The sequence below is a fragment of the Cydia pomonella genome, chromosome 25 (genome assembly GCF_033807575.1).
Source record: "Cydia pomonella isolate Wapato2018A chromosome 25, ilCydPomo1, whole genome shotgun sequence".
Taxonomy (NCBI): Eukaryota; Metazoa; Arthropoda; class Insecta; order Lepidoptera; family Tortricidae; genus Cydia; species Cydia pomonella.
The window spans coordinates 4725623-4739182 of record NC_084727.1 but is presented as its reverse complement, the minus strand read 5'-3'; the positions used below and the strand labels follow the sequence as shown (position 1 = coordinate 4739182).

At 48.7% G+C, this 13560-nt stretch overlaps 4 protein-coding genes across 4 annotated transcripts; all 4 read right to left on the bottom strand.

The window, feature by feature from the left end:
- Nucleotides 1–363: 363 nt before the first annotated feature.
- Nucleotides 364–922, bottom strand: LOC133531409 (histone H3). Its single transcript, XM_061869613.1, has one exon. It carries the CDS (start codon nucleotides 920–922, stop codon nucleotides 512–514), a length of 411 nt encoding a protein of 136 aa, XP_061725597.1. The 3' UTR covers nucleotides 364–511.
- Nucleotides 923–1742: 820 nt separating this feature from the next.
- Nucleotides 1743–2262, bottom strand: LOC133531411 (histone H2B). The gene has a single exon (XM_061869615.1). It carries the CDS (start codon nucleotides 2260–2262, stop codon nucleotides 1885–1887), a length of 378 nt encoding a protein of 125 aa, XP_061725599.1. The 3' UTR covers nucleotides 1743–1884.
- A 6073-nt stretch (nucleotides 2263–8335) lies between these two features.
- Nucleotides 8336–9037, bottom strand: LOC133531415 (histone H2A). Its single transcript, XM_061869620.1, has one exon. The coding sequence runs from the start codon at nucleotides 8802–8804 to the stop codon at nucleotides 8430–8432; it is 375 nt and encodes a 124-aa protein (XP_061725604.1). The 5' UTR covers nucleotides 8805–9037; the 3' UTR covers nucleotides 8336–8429.
- A 370-nt stretch (nucleotides 9038–9407) lies between these two features.
- On the bottom strand, nucleotides 9408–10437 carry LOC133531407 (histone H1B-like). Its single transcript, XM_061869611.1, has one exon. The coding sequence runs from the start codon at nucleotides 10276–10278 to the stop codon at nucleotides 9601–9603; it is 678 nt and encodes a 225-aa protein (XP_061725595.1). The 5' UTR covers nucleotides 10279–10437; the 3' UTR covers nucleotides 9408–9600.
- Nucleotides 10438–13560: the final 3123 nt, after the last annotated feature.

Below are 13560 nucleotides of genomic sequence, written 5' to 3'. Positions count from 1 at the left end.
GTAATAATTCAGTAAATATATTTCAGAAAAGGTATACTTAAAATTTGATATTTCCATCTATATTATTAGACGGATTAGGTACCTTCTAGAAGTCATTATGAGTCTTGTTACTGCGTAAAATTAATCACGATTTTATTTATTTATATGTATTTCCAGTCTATTATAAATTCTTATAGGAAATAAGTTCGTCAATCGAATCGAATATAAATAGTCTCGTATTATTATTACATAGTTTGTAAGTATTTTATTATGTATAGGGGACCGATCGATTTAACTAAGCAAGTGTTTGTTCAAAGAAACATTTGTTAATTTTTCGAATTATGTGTGGCCCTGAAAAGGGCCTTTTGATTTGACAGAAGCTTCACGTTCGCATGTCCAAACGCAAAACGCGTGGTACAAAATAATACATATAATGTAACCTTATGCGTTCGCGCAGACTGCGTTCGGCGATTTATGCTTCGTGTCAGTTTTAGCGTGGTGGTTTAGGCACACACACATACACACAGGACGTTTAAGCACGTTCACCGCGGATCCTGCGAGCCAGCTGGATGTCCTTGGGCATGATGGTGACACGCTTGGCGTGGATGGCGCACAGGTTGGTGTCCTCGAAGAGACCGACGAGGTAAGCCTCGCTGGCCTCCTGGAGAGCCATAACGGCGGAGCTCTGGAAGCGCAGGTCGGTCTTGAAGTCCTGAGCGATCTCACGGACCAGACGCTGGAAGGGCAGCTTGCGGATCAGAAGCTCAGTGCTCTTCTGGTAGCGACGGATCTCACGTAGGGCTACGGTGCCGGGTCTGTAGCGATGGGGTTTCTTGACACCGCCGGTGGCGGGCGCACTCTTGCGGGCCGCCTTGGTGGCGAGCTGTTTGCGGGGCGCTTTACCACCGGTGGATTTACGAGCGGTCTGTTTGGTACGGGCCATTGCGAAAAATTACTACGACACGCGTGTACGTTACTTTAACGAGTCACGAGAGGGAATAAACGAAGCAACGCGTCGCCGGCGTCTTTTATGTGCTGGTCGGAAAGAGACGGAGTTAGTGTCCGTGTGAGCGAGAGGGCTATAAAATTCACATAAACGGCCCCCTCACCCCCTCTTCCTTTCTCACCATTTCGATTTGTGGTGTACAATGTCAATAAAATATTATTTAAATATTAATACATAATATTATATACACATTAATACATATATACTCGTATATATAGTTTTACATAAGAGTAGTTATTTAAAACGTAATTTAACTTCAAGAAACCTCGAACACGAACAAACCTAACTCCATTTATCAATTATTATTATTATTTTTCGTAAAAAAATAAAAAAAAAAAACTTAATCATATCAAACCTAACTCCGGGGAACCTAACTCCTCGGAACCTAACTCCGCGGAACCTAACTACGGGGAACCTAACTCCTCGGAACCTAACTCCGCGGAACCTAACTCGATCAAACCCAACTGTGTACTATAACAGAAGCACTACTATAAGTTATAAGAGAAGCATTACCTACATATATTATATTATGTTAGACATATTTATATATATGTTTAGTTTTAAAATATTTACGCGCGTCCGTGAATACATGTGTATAATAATCATAAGATTACCGCTACTACTAGCAAATTAACTTAGCTTAAAATGCTAATAATAATTGTGATTTTATACTACTGCCACTGATGATTATTTATTTATCGATCGATTGACACCGTATGGACGGCTAGAAACTTTTTATATCATATTCAGAACGTATTTGTGGCCCTGAAAAGGGCCTTTTTGTTTGTAGCACAAACCACACTCTCGCAGCGTGTCGTGTCGCAATACGAACTACCTAACCCATTACACTAAAATGTGTATTGAGAAAAGACAGACCGCACACGAGGAACGACGGACGCTTACTTGGAGCTGGTGTACTTGGTGACGGCCTTAGTGCCTTCACTGACGGCGTGCTTGGCGAGCTCACCGGGCAGCAAGAGCCTCACGGAGGTCTGCACCTCCCTGCTGGTGATGGTGGACCTCTTGTTGTAGTGAGCCAGGCGGGAGGCCTCGGCGGCGATGCGCTCGAAGATGTCGTTCACGAAAGAGTTCATGATAGACATGGCCTTGCTGGAGATACCGGTGTCGGGGTGGACCTGCTTGAGCACCTTGTATATGTAGATGGCGTAGCTCTCCTTGCGCTTATGCTTCTTCTTTTTCTTAGAGTCCGACTTGGAGATGTTCTTCTGAGCCTTGCCGGATTTCTTGGCGGCCTTACCGCTAGTCTTGGGTGGCATTATGATATAAGTAGTTAGTTAGATGCTTACAGTACGAGAGTCGAACTTGCTATGTGAAATCCGGTCGGTCGAGTAATCTGTCGATACCCCCCGTCAGGGGGGTATGAGGGGCCGCTACCGCACAATGGCTGCGGCGGCTGTCGCGGGTCGCTTCCCCACCGACTGGTGGGGTGGTCGAGTGGCCGTCATTTTGGGGACGGTGTGGGTTGCTGGTGTGGGCCAGCTCTTCGCTACCGATCGTTTATCCAACCCCACGGCCCCTAACCTGGTGATACCGTTTGAGCGGGGCCAGGTTATGGAGCCGCGGAGAAGGCGACCGGCAGCTTAGCTGGCGTGTGTGGCGTGTTGCATCCGAATGTAGTGTGGTGAGCAGTGCTTGTCAGCTACTGCTGGTGTAGAAGGGCTCGGGGCAAGTCCCGAGCCCACCTCTCCGGAGGTCTGGTGTTGTGGTGTGGCGCGATGTCCCGAAGATGGTCCAGGCCGGCGTTGTCCGCGCGGTCAAACATGACCCGCGCGAGACGCTCGACGAACTCCTCCAGGCCGCGCCACTTCAGTGTCTCGGTGAGGGCTGCGTTGCTGACGTACCGCGGGCACTTGAGGATGGTCCTCAGTGTGAGGGTCTCCTGGCGCCTCATCTTCTCCTTGTTTGACCTGGAACAGAAAGAGTACCAGGCAGGTGAAGCATAAGTCAGTCTTGATCGTACGTAAGCTTTGTACAGACCAAGCTTGGTCCGTACAGGGAGCTTACTGCAGAAGACCGGACGCAGACACATGCGAGCGACTTTCGCTCTTCGAACTGTGTCTGCGGCGTGCCGGTCCATGTTGAGCCTCCTGTCTATGGTCACCCCCAGGTATTTCACTGCGGGCGACCATGTGAGCGGCTGACCTAAAAGAGAAGGAGGATTGGGTAGGGCGGTGGCTTGCCCTGTGATGAGAGCTTGCGTTTTGCCCACATTGACTGATAGCCTCCATTTGGAGAGCCAGTCAGGAAGGGCGTCAAGCGTCGGCTGTATCTTGGATACAGCATGCGGCATCTTAAAAGATGTCGCAAAGTAGGCGGCGTCGTCTGCGAAGAGGGCTAGCTGCGCTTGCCCAACGACAGGAATGTCGTCGGTATAGCACGCATAGCATGCGGGCGACAGGCAGCTCCCCTGCGGGACGCCAGCCTGGATGCGGCGTTCCTGCGACACCGCGTTTTCCACTTGTACGTGGAAGCGGCGGTCTGTCAGGAAGGATGCGATGACTCTCACGATGCGGCGGGGTGCTGTGGACAGAGAAAGTTTGTATATTAGACCATCGTGCCAGACTCGGTCAAAAGCTTTCTCCATGTCTAGGAGAACCGCGACTGTGAACTCCTTCTTGTTGAGCGCCGCGCCCATGTGGTGTAGGACGCGGGTGAGCTGCAGCGTCGTGGAGTGTTGAGACCTGAAACCAAATTGCTCCGGCCTGGGAGTGATGTGTGGTGAGAGGTGCCGGAGCAGCATCCTCTCAAACACCTTAGAGAGGTTGCATAGCAACGTGATTGGCCGGTAGTTCTTCGGGTCTTTTCTGTCCTTCCCTGGTTTGGGAAGGACGATGACCCGCCCGGTCTTCCAGATGTCGGGGAAGTGCCCCGACCGCAGGATCCCGTTGAACAGGCGCGCCACCGCCGCTAAGGTGTTTAGCGGCAGGTGGCGGAGCGCCATGTTTGGGATCTCGTCGGGGCCCGGCGCCTTCCTCGGGTTGCAGTGGCGTTTGATGGACGCCTGGACCTGTGAAGGAGAGAAGTACAGTGGGTCATCGTGTGTCTGTACAGGCACGCTGAGATAATCTCGAACGTGTTGAACGATGTCCGCTGTGTGCTGCGGGTCGGTGTCGGGATTGGGCCTGAATTGTTGCTCAAGGCTGCGAGCGAGTATTTCCGCTCTGTCCTTGGCAGTGTACTTCAGGTACCCGTCCGTGTCGTCCAGTAGGGGCCGAATTGGTTCGGGCGCCGTGCTGAGTTGTCTGCATAACCTGTGGATGGACGGAACGTGATCAGTTATGCTGTCAATGTGTGCTTCCCAGCTTGCAGCTCTGTGCTCGCTGAGTTTGTCCCTTAACAGTCGCTCTAGACGATTGAGCTCAGCCTTGACCGACTGAGCCCTAGTCCTTTGCCACTGTTTCCTGTACCAGCGCTTTTTCTCCAAAAGCGCTTGGAGCGGCCTTGGGAGAGGGGTGCGCCGGTCCGTCTGCGGGATCGTGCGGCCTGCCACTGTGAGGGCCGCCTTGATGTCCTCCGTGATTGTTGCTGCTGCTGCGTTGACCTCTTCTGCGGTCGAGATGGGACCTGTACGGGGAGTGTTTACCATGGCTTCTGAGAAAGCCGTCCAGTCGTAGCGGCGTCCAGGTCCTTTGGTGAGTCTCGTCGTCGGCTGGTCTGCGATGGTCAGGAGCACCGGCCTGTGGTCGGATGAGAGATCGTGAAATACCTCGTGTCGCATAAGGGCATTGACTCCGCGTGAAATCGCGAAGTCGATGGTGGTACCTCTGCGGTACACATCGGAGTCGTGGTAGTGGGTGGGCTCGTACGGCCCGGCCGCTACGAGATCCAGGTCCTCCACGATCCGGTAGATGATGTCCCCCGGAGGGGAGTGCGCGGAGGAGTTCCAAGCGGGATGCTCGGCGTTGAAGTCCCCGGCCAGGATGGTCGGCACGGGGGAGTCCACCAGAAGCTGCTGTAGGTCGGCTTGCATCTCTGCTATCCGGCAGTAACCGCAAGGCCTGTAGATAGCAAACAAGCGCAGATTATGCCTTTGCAGTTTGATATCTACCCCTAGAGCAGAGAATGATGTTGGCTGCGGCATGTCCACCAGTTGGTGGATGATAGTCCTCTTTATGAGGACTGCGAGGCCTCTGTAAGGGGCTCCGTCGTCGGGCCTCCTTTGGTCGAAGCGGTACACGATGTAGCCGCTGGCTGTGAGCGTCATTGATGGTTTCAGCTTTGTCTCGCTGATCAGCATGACGTCGATGTCTTGGCTGTGGAGGAAAGTGCGGAGATCATTAATTTTACCATTTAATGTCTGCGCGTTCCAATATACAACTCTTAAATCTTTCTCTTTAAGGCCGTATAAAAGTGCAGCTGGCGAATAACTTGCGTTATTGCTGAGAGAGGAGGGCTAAGTCTGGGTTTTAGCCAGTCTTAGTCAGAGACTTAATAACTACTACCAACTCGTCTAGCGTTGCCTTCAAGGACTCAGTCACCGCGGCTTGCACCGTGGCGACTATGCTCTTGTGCAACGCTTCGGTGTCGAGCGCGGGGGGCGCTGCGGGTGGCGTCGCTCTGGGCTCTGTTTGTGGCTTCCTCTGCTGTTGCTGTCGTCGCTGCTGACCCGTCGTCCGGTCCTTCGGCTGGTTGGCTGGCGCCATCAGAGAACCTGTGGAAGATTCTACTACCATGACTGGAGTGTCCGAGGCCCTCGTGTCTGGGCCTCGTTGCGGCTGGCGGCGGGTGGGCGGGCGGCGGGTGTGAGAGCGAGTACCCGCACGCCAATTCCTCAGCTCTGCGAGGTAAGCTGGGCACTGCCTGTGGTTGGCAGGGTGGTCCCCGAAGCAGTTGCAGCACGTGGCTGGCTCCTCCTTCGGTCTCGTGCACTCGTTTGAGTGGTGGTCCAGTGAGCACTTGACGCACCGGACCGCCCTGTGGCACCCGTGGGACGAATGCCTAAACCCCTGGCACCGGTGACATTGCGGTGGCCCGGGCTTACCTCTCCAAGGTTCGACACGAACCTTGGTGGTGATGCCGGCTAGGTCCGTGAGGTCCAGGAAGCCTGGATTCTCGCGTTCCGTTCCGACGAGCTCGACGAAGAACACGCTGCTTCCTCGTCCTCTGCCTGGGGATATAAGTTTAGAATGCGATACGTTATACCCCTTTTCGGCGCAAGCGTCCTTGACGTCTTGCACCGTCGTTGTCGGTGGAAGGCCGCGGATTGCGGCCTTCATTGGCATGGCGGACCTCTCCGCGTGCTCGACGAACTCGAGCTTGTGGTGAAGGTCCCGCTGCTCCACGAGGTACTTCTTGACCCCTATGTATTCTACCCCGGACCTAGGGTAGAAACGGAGGCCTTTTGGGCCTGCGGTCTCGGTTGTGGCCGAGAACCCAAGCCGCTTGTTGATTGCCTGTACGTGACGGCGCCAGTCCGGGAAGTCCTCGACCAGGATCTGGGGTGGCTTGTACTTGGCCGGCTGGCCAGGCCTCTTCTTGTTGCTGGCTGTGGTACCTGCGGATGAAGAGGGGGCGGTATTAGCCTTTTTAGTCTTTGGCGGCGGCGATTTGGCCGCGGCGGCGTATGTGTCAGTGCTAGCTGCCGGCGTAGGCAGCAGCACTTTACGCTTTGGTGGCTGGTGTGATGTTCCGGCGGCTGGTGTCGATGGCTCCGCTGTGTCCATCGGCTGTTGGGAGACCTGTGGGCAGACCGCGGGTTGAGTAGGACCGCGCGACACAGGAGTGATACGGTTGCATTCCCGTTTCTCCTCCTGTGTCGGCGGGCTGTCCTCTTCCCGCTGTCTCTTCTGTTGACGCACCCCAGAGTGCGTCAATAGGGTTGACAGTAGCGCCGCCTCGAGCGGACCGAGGACGCAACTATCTAGCGATCCCCGAGCTACTCTGTCGAGTTTCTCGAAAATCGCCATCCAGGCGTCCCCGGTCATCTCGAGGCCGGGCTGAGGGCGGCAGGGCGACTTGCGGCGGCGTTGCGGCGAGTTGGCCGGCGTGATGAGGTTGCCGGCCGGTTGGGACGGACTTTCGGCACGTGGTGATTTACTACCACGTGGTGATTGGTCAGACCGAGACAAGTCTAGTGGCGACAAGTCGAGGCACGAGAAATCGCCACGTGCCAGACTCCCGACGACTGCTGTCTGCTCCGGCTCCCCGTCCTCGGGCGTCCCCGAATCGCATTGGCCCTCCGCGTTTGAGCCTTCGCTAGTAGCTTCCACGGAGTCAACGACGTCAATGTGCTCTTCCGAGTCACTATTTGACATGGTTGACCCCGTGTAGCTTCCTCGCGCCGGCAAACGCTTTGGTCCTTTACTCTCGGGTTCGTCCTCGGTCTCGGCGAGCAGGAGCAGGCCAGTGTCCGGGAGCTTTATCACCCGTGCCGCCGAAGTCGTCGCTGTGGCTGCGCTTTCCTCCGTTGTGGCCTTTGCCGCCTTGGGAGGCGTCCTCTGAATGAACATTGTGTTGCGTCGCGGGTTGACCTGTAAATTAACACAGGGTAAGCACAAGATAATACAGTAAGCACTATGTTGGGACTGGGCTATGGTGCCCCGTTCGTGGTTTGGGTTGTCACCGTTAGGTATCCACCAACAAACGGCCACTACGAAAGTGGTCTTTCAACACTGGGGGCCACTGCACTTTGCACAAACACTGAAGCTAACACAAGACAACTAGTGAGTTGGATAGGGTGCGTAAGTCTCGAGAGCTAGCTCAAGCGCGTGCGGTCCCTTCAACGTCACAGTCGCGACTCTGTGTGTCTATTCTGTTGTATGTATCTGTTGTCTGTGAAATCCGGATTTGATACCTCAATTTTTGTTAGCGCGGCGAACGGGAAATAGGGGATTAAAGATCGAGCGTCGCGCCGGCGGTATCTCGACCAATGGCGTTCGTGCATTATTAATATCGTCGGTCGGCATGGTGGGGAGTGCAAGCGCGTGTTGTTATTACACTTTATTATAACTATATTATTATTCTACCACCGGATGTACTATGTAATAATATAGTTATAATAAAGTTTAATTATCATATATATATATATTTATTCGTATGCTTAATAACCATATAATAATAAATAAATTGTCGTTTAACATTCGATATTTCTCGACGCGATAAATATCTCCAATTTAGAATATTACAAATATTCTATATTAGGATACAGTTAATCTACTTACAATTATCATTGCATTCATTGTTTCATAAATTTGATCGATCGAATGACATCATATACGTATGCGTTATATACATGAAACTTATAAACGTTATCACAGAATTATATTGTGGCCCTGAAAAGGGCCTTTTGTAACGGCCACTCGGGCGGGAATGTAACAGAGGTCCCGTGCGATAAATAAATATACACGAGACAAATGCACACATTCACCGATAGCCGGGTGTCACCGCTATAGATGTAGCCATGTAGATGAGAAGTGAAGTGCACTTAAGCCTTCTTCTCGGTCTTCTTGGGCAGGAGCACGGCCTGAATGTTAGGCAGCACACCGCCCTGGGCGATGGTCACACCGGAGAGGAGCTTGTTCAACTCCTCGTCGTTGCGGATAGCCAGCTGAAGATGTCTGGGGATGATCCTGGTCTTCTTGTTGTCGCGGGCGGCGTTACCCGCCAACTCGAGAACCTCAGCGGCCAGGTACTCCATGACGGCGGCGAGGTACACCGGGGCTCCGGCACCTACGCGCTCGGCGTAGTTACCCTTCCGTAGAAGCCTGTGGATACGTCCGACGGGGAACTGGAGTCCGGCACGGTTAGAACGGGACTTTGCCTTTCCCTTAACCTTGCCACCTTTACCGCGTCCAGACATGTTTTAAGAGATTTAAGTTTAATTTACACACACACAAAACGAGAGCACGAATGCTTGTCAGTGTAATATTAAAAAATTGGCACAGCGCCCCTAAGATTATATAGGTTCACGGAGTGCGCTGTTAGTGGGGATACAACGAGCCGACATAACACGAGCCCGATCGACCAATCAACGCCCCGCGAGCAAGAGCACGATTTAGATAGAGATAAAATGTTTGAAACGATTGATTGATTGTTTGAAATCTAAGACTTTAAATAAATAAATAAATTAATTAATTAATTAATTAATATAAAATTTTGTTGGTTATACTAACGGGTGTGTGTTTATTCACGTTCGTGTGTAAATAAATTTATGAAAACCTAACATAATATGTATTATATTGAGATCATAATGATAATAATCATATCATATCATATTGAGACTTTTCCAAATGTCTGTTTGTTTACAGATGTATTTTTGTGTTAAGAGTTGCTTATAAGACACTTGATTTAAGATCGAGTTGTTTGTTTGTTTCTTTATTTATTTATTTGATTTATTTTGATCGATCGACTCGTGTATGTGCTTGTTGCAATGAAACAGAGGCGATGAACCCTTGAATACATTTGTTAGCCCTGAAAAGGGCTTTTTGATGTGCGTTTAACGCGCACAGGCGTATGACGTGAGTCGAGAAGAGGCGACACGTCGTCGTATAATAATATATAGCAACGACAATCAACATCTCCTCTAACAACATATCACTACAGTCACGCACGACCGATGTAAGAACGACGACGACGACGACAACGCGCTCGCAGTCTTACTTCTTCGCGGCAGCCTTCTTAGCGGCGGGCTTCGCTTTGGGAGCGGCCGCAGCTTTCTTGGGCTTGGGAGCTTTAGGCTTCTTGGTCGGCGGCTTCGCGGTCTTCTTGGCCTTGGGCGCGGCGGCGCTCTTGCCCTTGGCGGGGGTGGATGGTTTCTTCGCGGCGGGCTTCTTCTTGGCGGCGGCGGCCTTCTTGTCTTTTGTGGCGGCCTTAGGCTTGGCCGGGGACGCGGCGGCCTTCTTCGCCTTAGCCGGCTTAGCTGCGGCGGGCTTCTTAGCGGCGGCTGAAGATTTAGCGGTAGATTTCTTGGCCGCAGCGGGCTTCTTGCCGGTTGACGATGACTTTGACTCCAGTTTGAACGAGCCGGACGCGCCCTTGCCTTTGGTCTGAATCAGTGCGCCGGATTCGACTGCGCTCTTCAGATATTTTCTGATGAACGGCGCCAGCTTCTCGGCGTCGACCTTGTACTGGGCGGCGATGTATTTCTTGATAGCCTGCAGGGACGAACCGCTTCTCTCCTTCAACTCCTTGATGGCGCTGTTAACCATCTCCGAGGTCTTGGGGTGGGTGGGCTTCGCCTTAGGCTTCTTAGCGCCTGCGGAGGCGGACGCCTTCGGTTTCTTCGCGGGCGTCGCCGGGGCTGGAGCGTCGGCAGCAACTGCGGTATCGGCCATATTTAATGTCGAAATAAGCAAATAAGTTGTTACAAACACAAATTAGTAAATCGCACGAACTGCGCAAAGAGAACAGCGGACGCGTGTAAGCGGAGCGCTGCGCTGGCGAGTACTAAACACGCCTATGGGGGCGCCACCGATTATATATGTCCTACGGCTTAACCGTAACGCAGACCCTTATGTCGCGGGACGTTTTCTCGTAATAACACTTCCAACTTTTCACTTACTCGTTTATGATTAAACTAAATTTATAGTCAATTATATTATAATGATTATAATAAAATTGCACATATATATTCTTTATGAATTGATATATGTATTTTTATAACATTTATATTATTTGGAACGCCGATAAACGAATGGGAGAACTTTACTTTTGGTATTATAGGTTGCGGACACCTCGGGTCAGTTTAAAAACTGATTTTTTTTAATTAAAATCACATTTAACGGTATTATGTGTTTTCCAGTTAAAAGCGAAGATACCATAGATGGATCTGACACAATAACAACATTATGAAATTGTCATTATAATGTTATTTTGACTTGTTGTATTCACTGTCGTAAAACAGCCGTACCGCGACTTTGATTGCCTACGTTCACTGGTTTGCTCTCTGCTGGTATCGATGTAAAACAGGGATAGGTAATTTATATTATGTTTAAATATTATTCTATTATTTATATCGATATATCGTAATAATGATAAACACATTCACGCCGCGTATATTATTGTAATTCGTTTAGTTAAATATATATATCTCTCTCTTCTACGAGGATCGTACAGCGACACTCGTAAATGACGGGCATGGTAGGGACTCGTGTCGTGTAAGGTCGTAGGTATTTTAAATTTAAAATTTTTTTTTTTTTTAACATATTATGATGATCCGACTGACTGCCGATATTAAAACAACAACAATCTATATAAATTATTTTAAATTAAGTATACAATTTTGATCATAAAGATTATTAATTATGTTTAGATAGGTAGGTAAGTAAGTAAGTATATATACATACATAATATATTCATCATAGGAACATTCGCGATAGCGTTTATATACACAACAGAAGACGAAACCCAACATTTTTCTAGTCCAGTCTATTTACCACCTTCAGGAGGGGGTGAGGTCAGGTGTGAGTGGGTGCGGGGAATGTGGGTGTCCCTGTCTGTTTTTTGCAATATTTGCGAATCCTTTACCTAATTGGACAGTGCATCCTAGTCGGTAGTTATCAGTAGATGGCCGATTAGTTCAGGTCGGGCAGGGTCAAGTGAGAGAGTCGGTCACGGGTGAATCGCGGGTAAAATAAAATATGTGTGATTGTTTGTTTGTTTGTTTTTATTAAGTGGTTGTTGGACGATTGTGACTGATGGTGTTACATATTATTAGTAGTAAAACTAAGTGTGTGAGCGTGTGACAAATAAATTGATCCAGTGTTGTGCGGTGCAGTGCAGTGCAGTGCAGTGCAGGGCATGATTTTAATATTTGAAAACGTGAGTACCCAATGATAACATAATTAAATGTTAAGTTAGGTTAGGTTATGTAGTTATGCTAGTGTCTTGTCTGAGGAGTCTATGGAGTCGGGAAGTCGGGAGAGAAGAGAAAAAAAAAATAAGAATAATGTATGAAATGAATGAATGAACCTATCTGTGCGGTGCGAGAGAAGAATGATAAAGGAGAAGAGAATGGAGCATTTTAATTCGATCAATATATATATGATATATGAATTGTTTCGAGTATCATAGACGGACGGACGGACGGACGGACGGACGGACGGACGGACGGACGGACACGCGTAAAGCAAGACGTACAATCCGATCGTATATACATAGATAGATATATACCTACTCGTACACATAGATTGCGCATGACTGATTTTATGCATTTATTTATGTAGAAATGTTCATGAATATTATAATATGCAAGTTTCCGCAACTTGCATGATATAATATTTATTAATTTATTTATGGAATTTAGGGTAACACATTTTGTCTAATTTCAATACATAATATGTAAGTATTGACGAGCGGTCGGTCGGCGTTCAGTTATGTATGTATGTATTTACTTACAGACTGCCGTGCGGTGGTAGATTGCTACTTCGTGTTAATAAAGTCTCAATAATAAGCGCTGGACGACGACGATATTGTGTAATACTGTAGTATTACCGTATCGCGCGCGAGCGCACCGCGTGCCTCCTCGGACGCAAATACAAAAGGCCCTTTTCAGGGCCGCAAATTATTCTATTATATGATTACCAATACAAAGTTTCAGTAGCGACACAGACGGACGGACAAACGATCGATCGATCGATCGATCTATCTGTTTATTTATTTATTTAAACATACATACATACATACATACATACATACATACATACATACATACATACATACATACATACATACATACATCTCGCCACTAACATTTTAGACTTATATTGTATACGCACTAAGTTCACCTATATAAATATATATAAACTATTTCATATCATAAACTACCTAAATTATTAATCTATAATCTACTGTCTATGTTATAATTATATGTATGGCAGGCAGGCAGGCAGACAGACGGACAGAAGATTATTACGATTCGATTCAACGTCTGTCTAGCTAGCATTACGTGTGTCTGATACGATGACTCGAAACAATTCATTCATTCATTGATCGAATTGAAAAACTCTCAATTCTCATGCATATTCGCGATAGCTACAATACATAGCTCTCTTCATAGGTACAAACAACATTACATACTTCTTATTTTACTTCTCTCCCGACTTCCCGACTCCGTAGACTCTCCAGACTAGACACTAGCATACTTAGGTTAACCTAACTTAACATTTATATGTTTACTCACGTTTTTCAAATAGAAAATCATGCCCTCCACTGCACTGCACTGCATCCATTTATTTGTCACACACTCACACACTTAAGTTTTACTAATATGTATGTCACATCAGTCACAATCGACCCGCAACCACTAAAAAAAAATAATAATAAAATAACCAACAATATGCAACCGCACACACCACATTTTACTTTACACGAACCCTTTAGCGAACCCGTCACCGGCTCACTCACATCACAATGACCTGACCTGTCTGGCCCACCTACTGATGACTCCGACTCCGAGATTAATAAAGGGGTTTTTAAGACACCTGTATTTATATCAAACATCTTTGTTTGCATGCCGTCTCACTCGTTCCCGTGCGTGCAAAAGAGATGGCGCATCAGCGAGGGGCCCCAAAATTTTGAAAATTTTGAACGACGTCGTCAGTGCGTGCGCCGGCGCC

What these genes read in the sequence shown, in the direction of transcription:
- LOC133531409 (XM_061869613.1), bottom strand. Translation starts at nt 922, where the DNA reads ATGGCCCGTACCAAACAGACCGCTCGTAAATCCACCGGTGGTAAAGCG.
- LOC133531411 (XM_061869615.1), bottom strand. Translation starts at nt 2,262, where the DNA reads ATGCCACCCAAGACTAGCGGTAAGGCCGCCAAGAAATCCGGCAAGGCT.
- LOC133531415 (XM_061869620.1), bottom strand. Translation starts at nt 8,804, where the DNA reads ATGTCTGGACGCGGTAAAGGTGGCAAGGTTAAGGGAAAGGCAAAGTCC.
- LOC133531407 (XM_061869611.1), bottom strand. Translation starts at nt 10,278, where the DNA reads ATGGCCGATACCGCAGTTGCTGCCGACGCTCCAGCCCCGGCGACGCCC.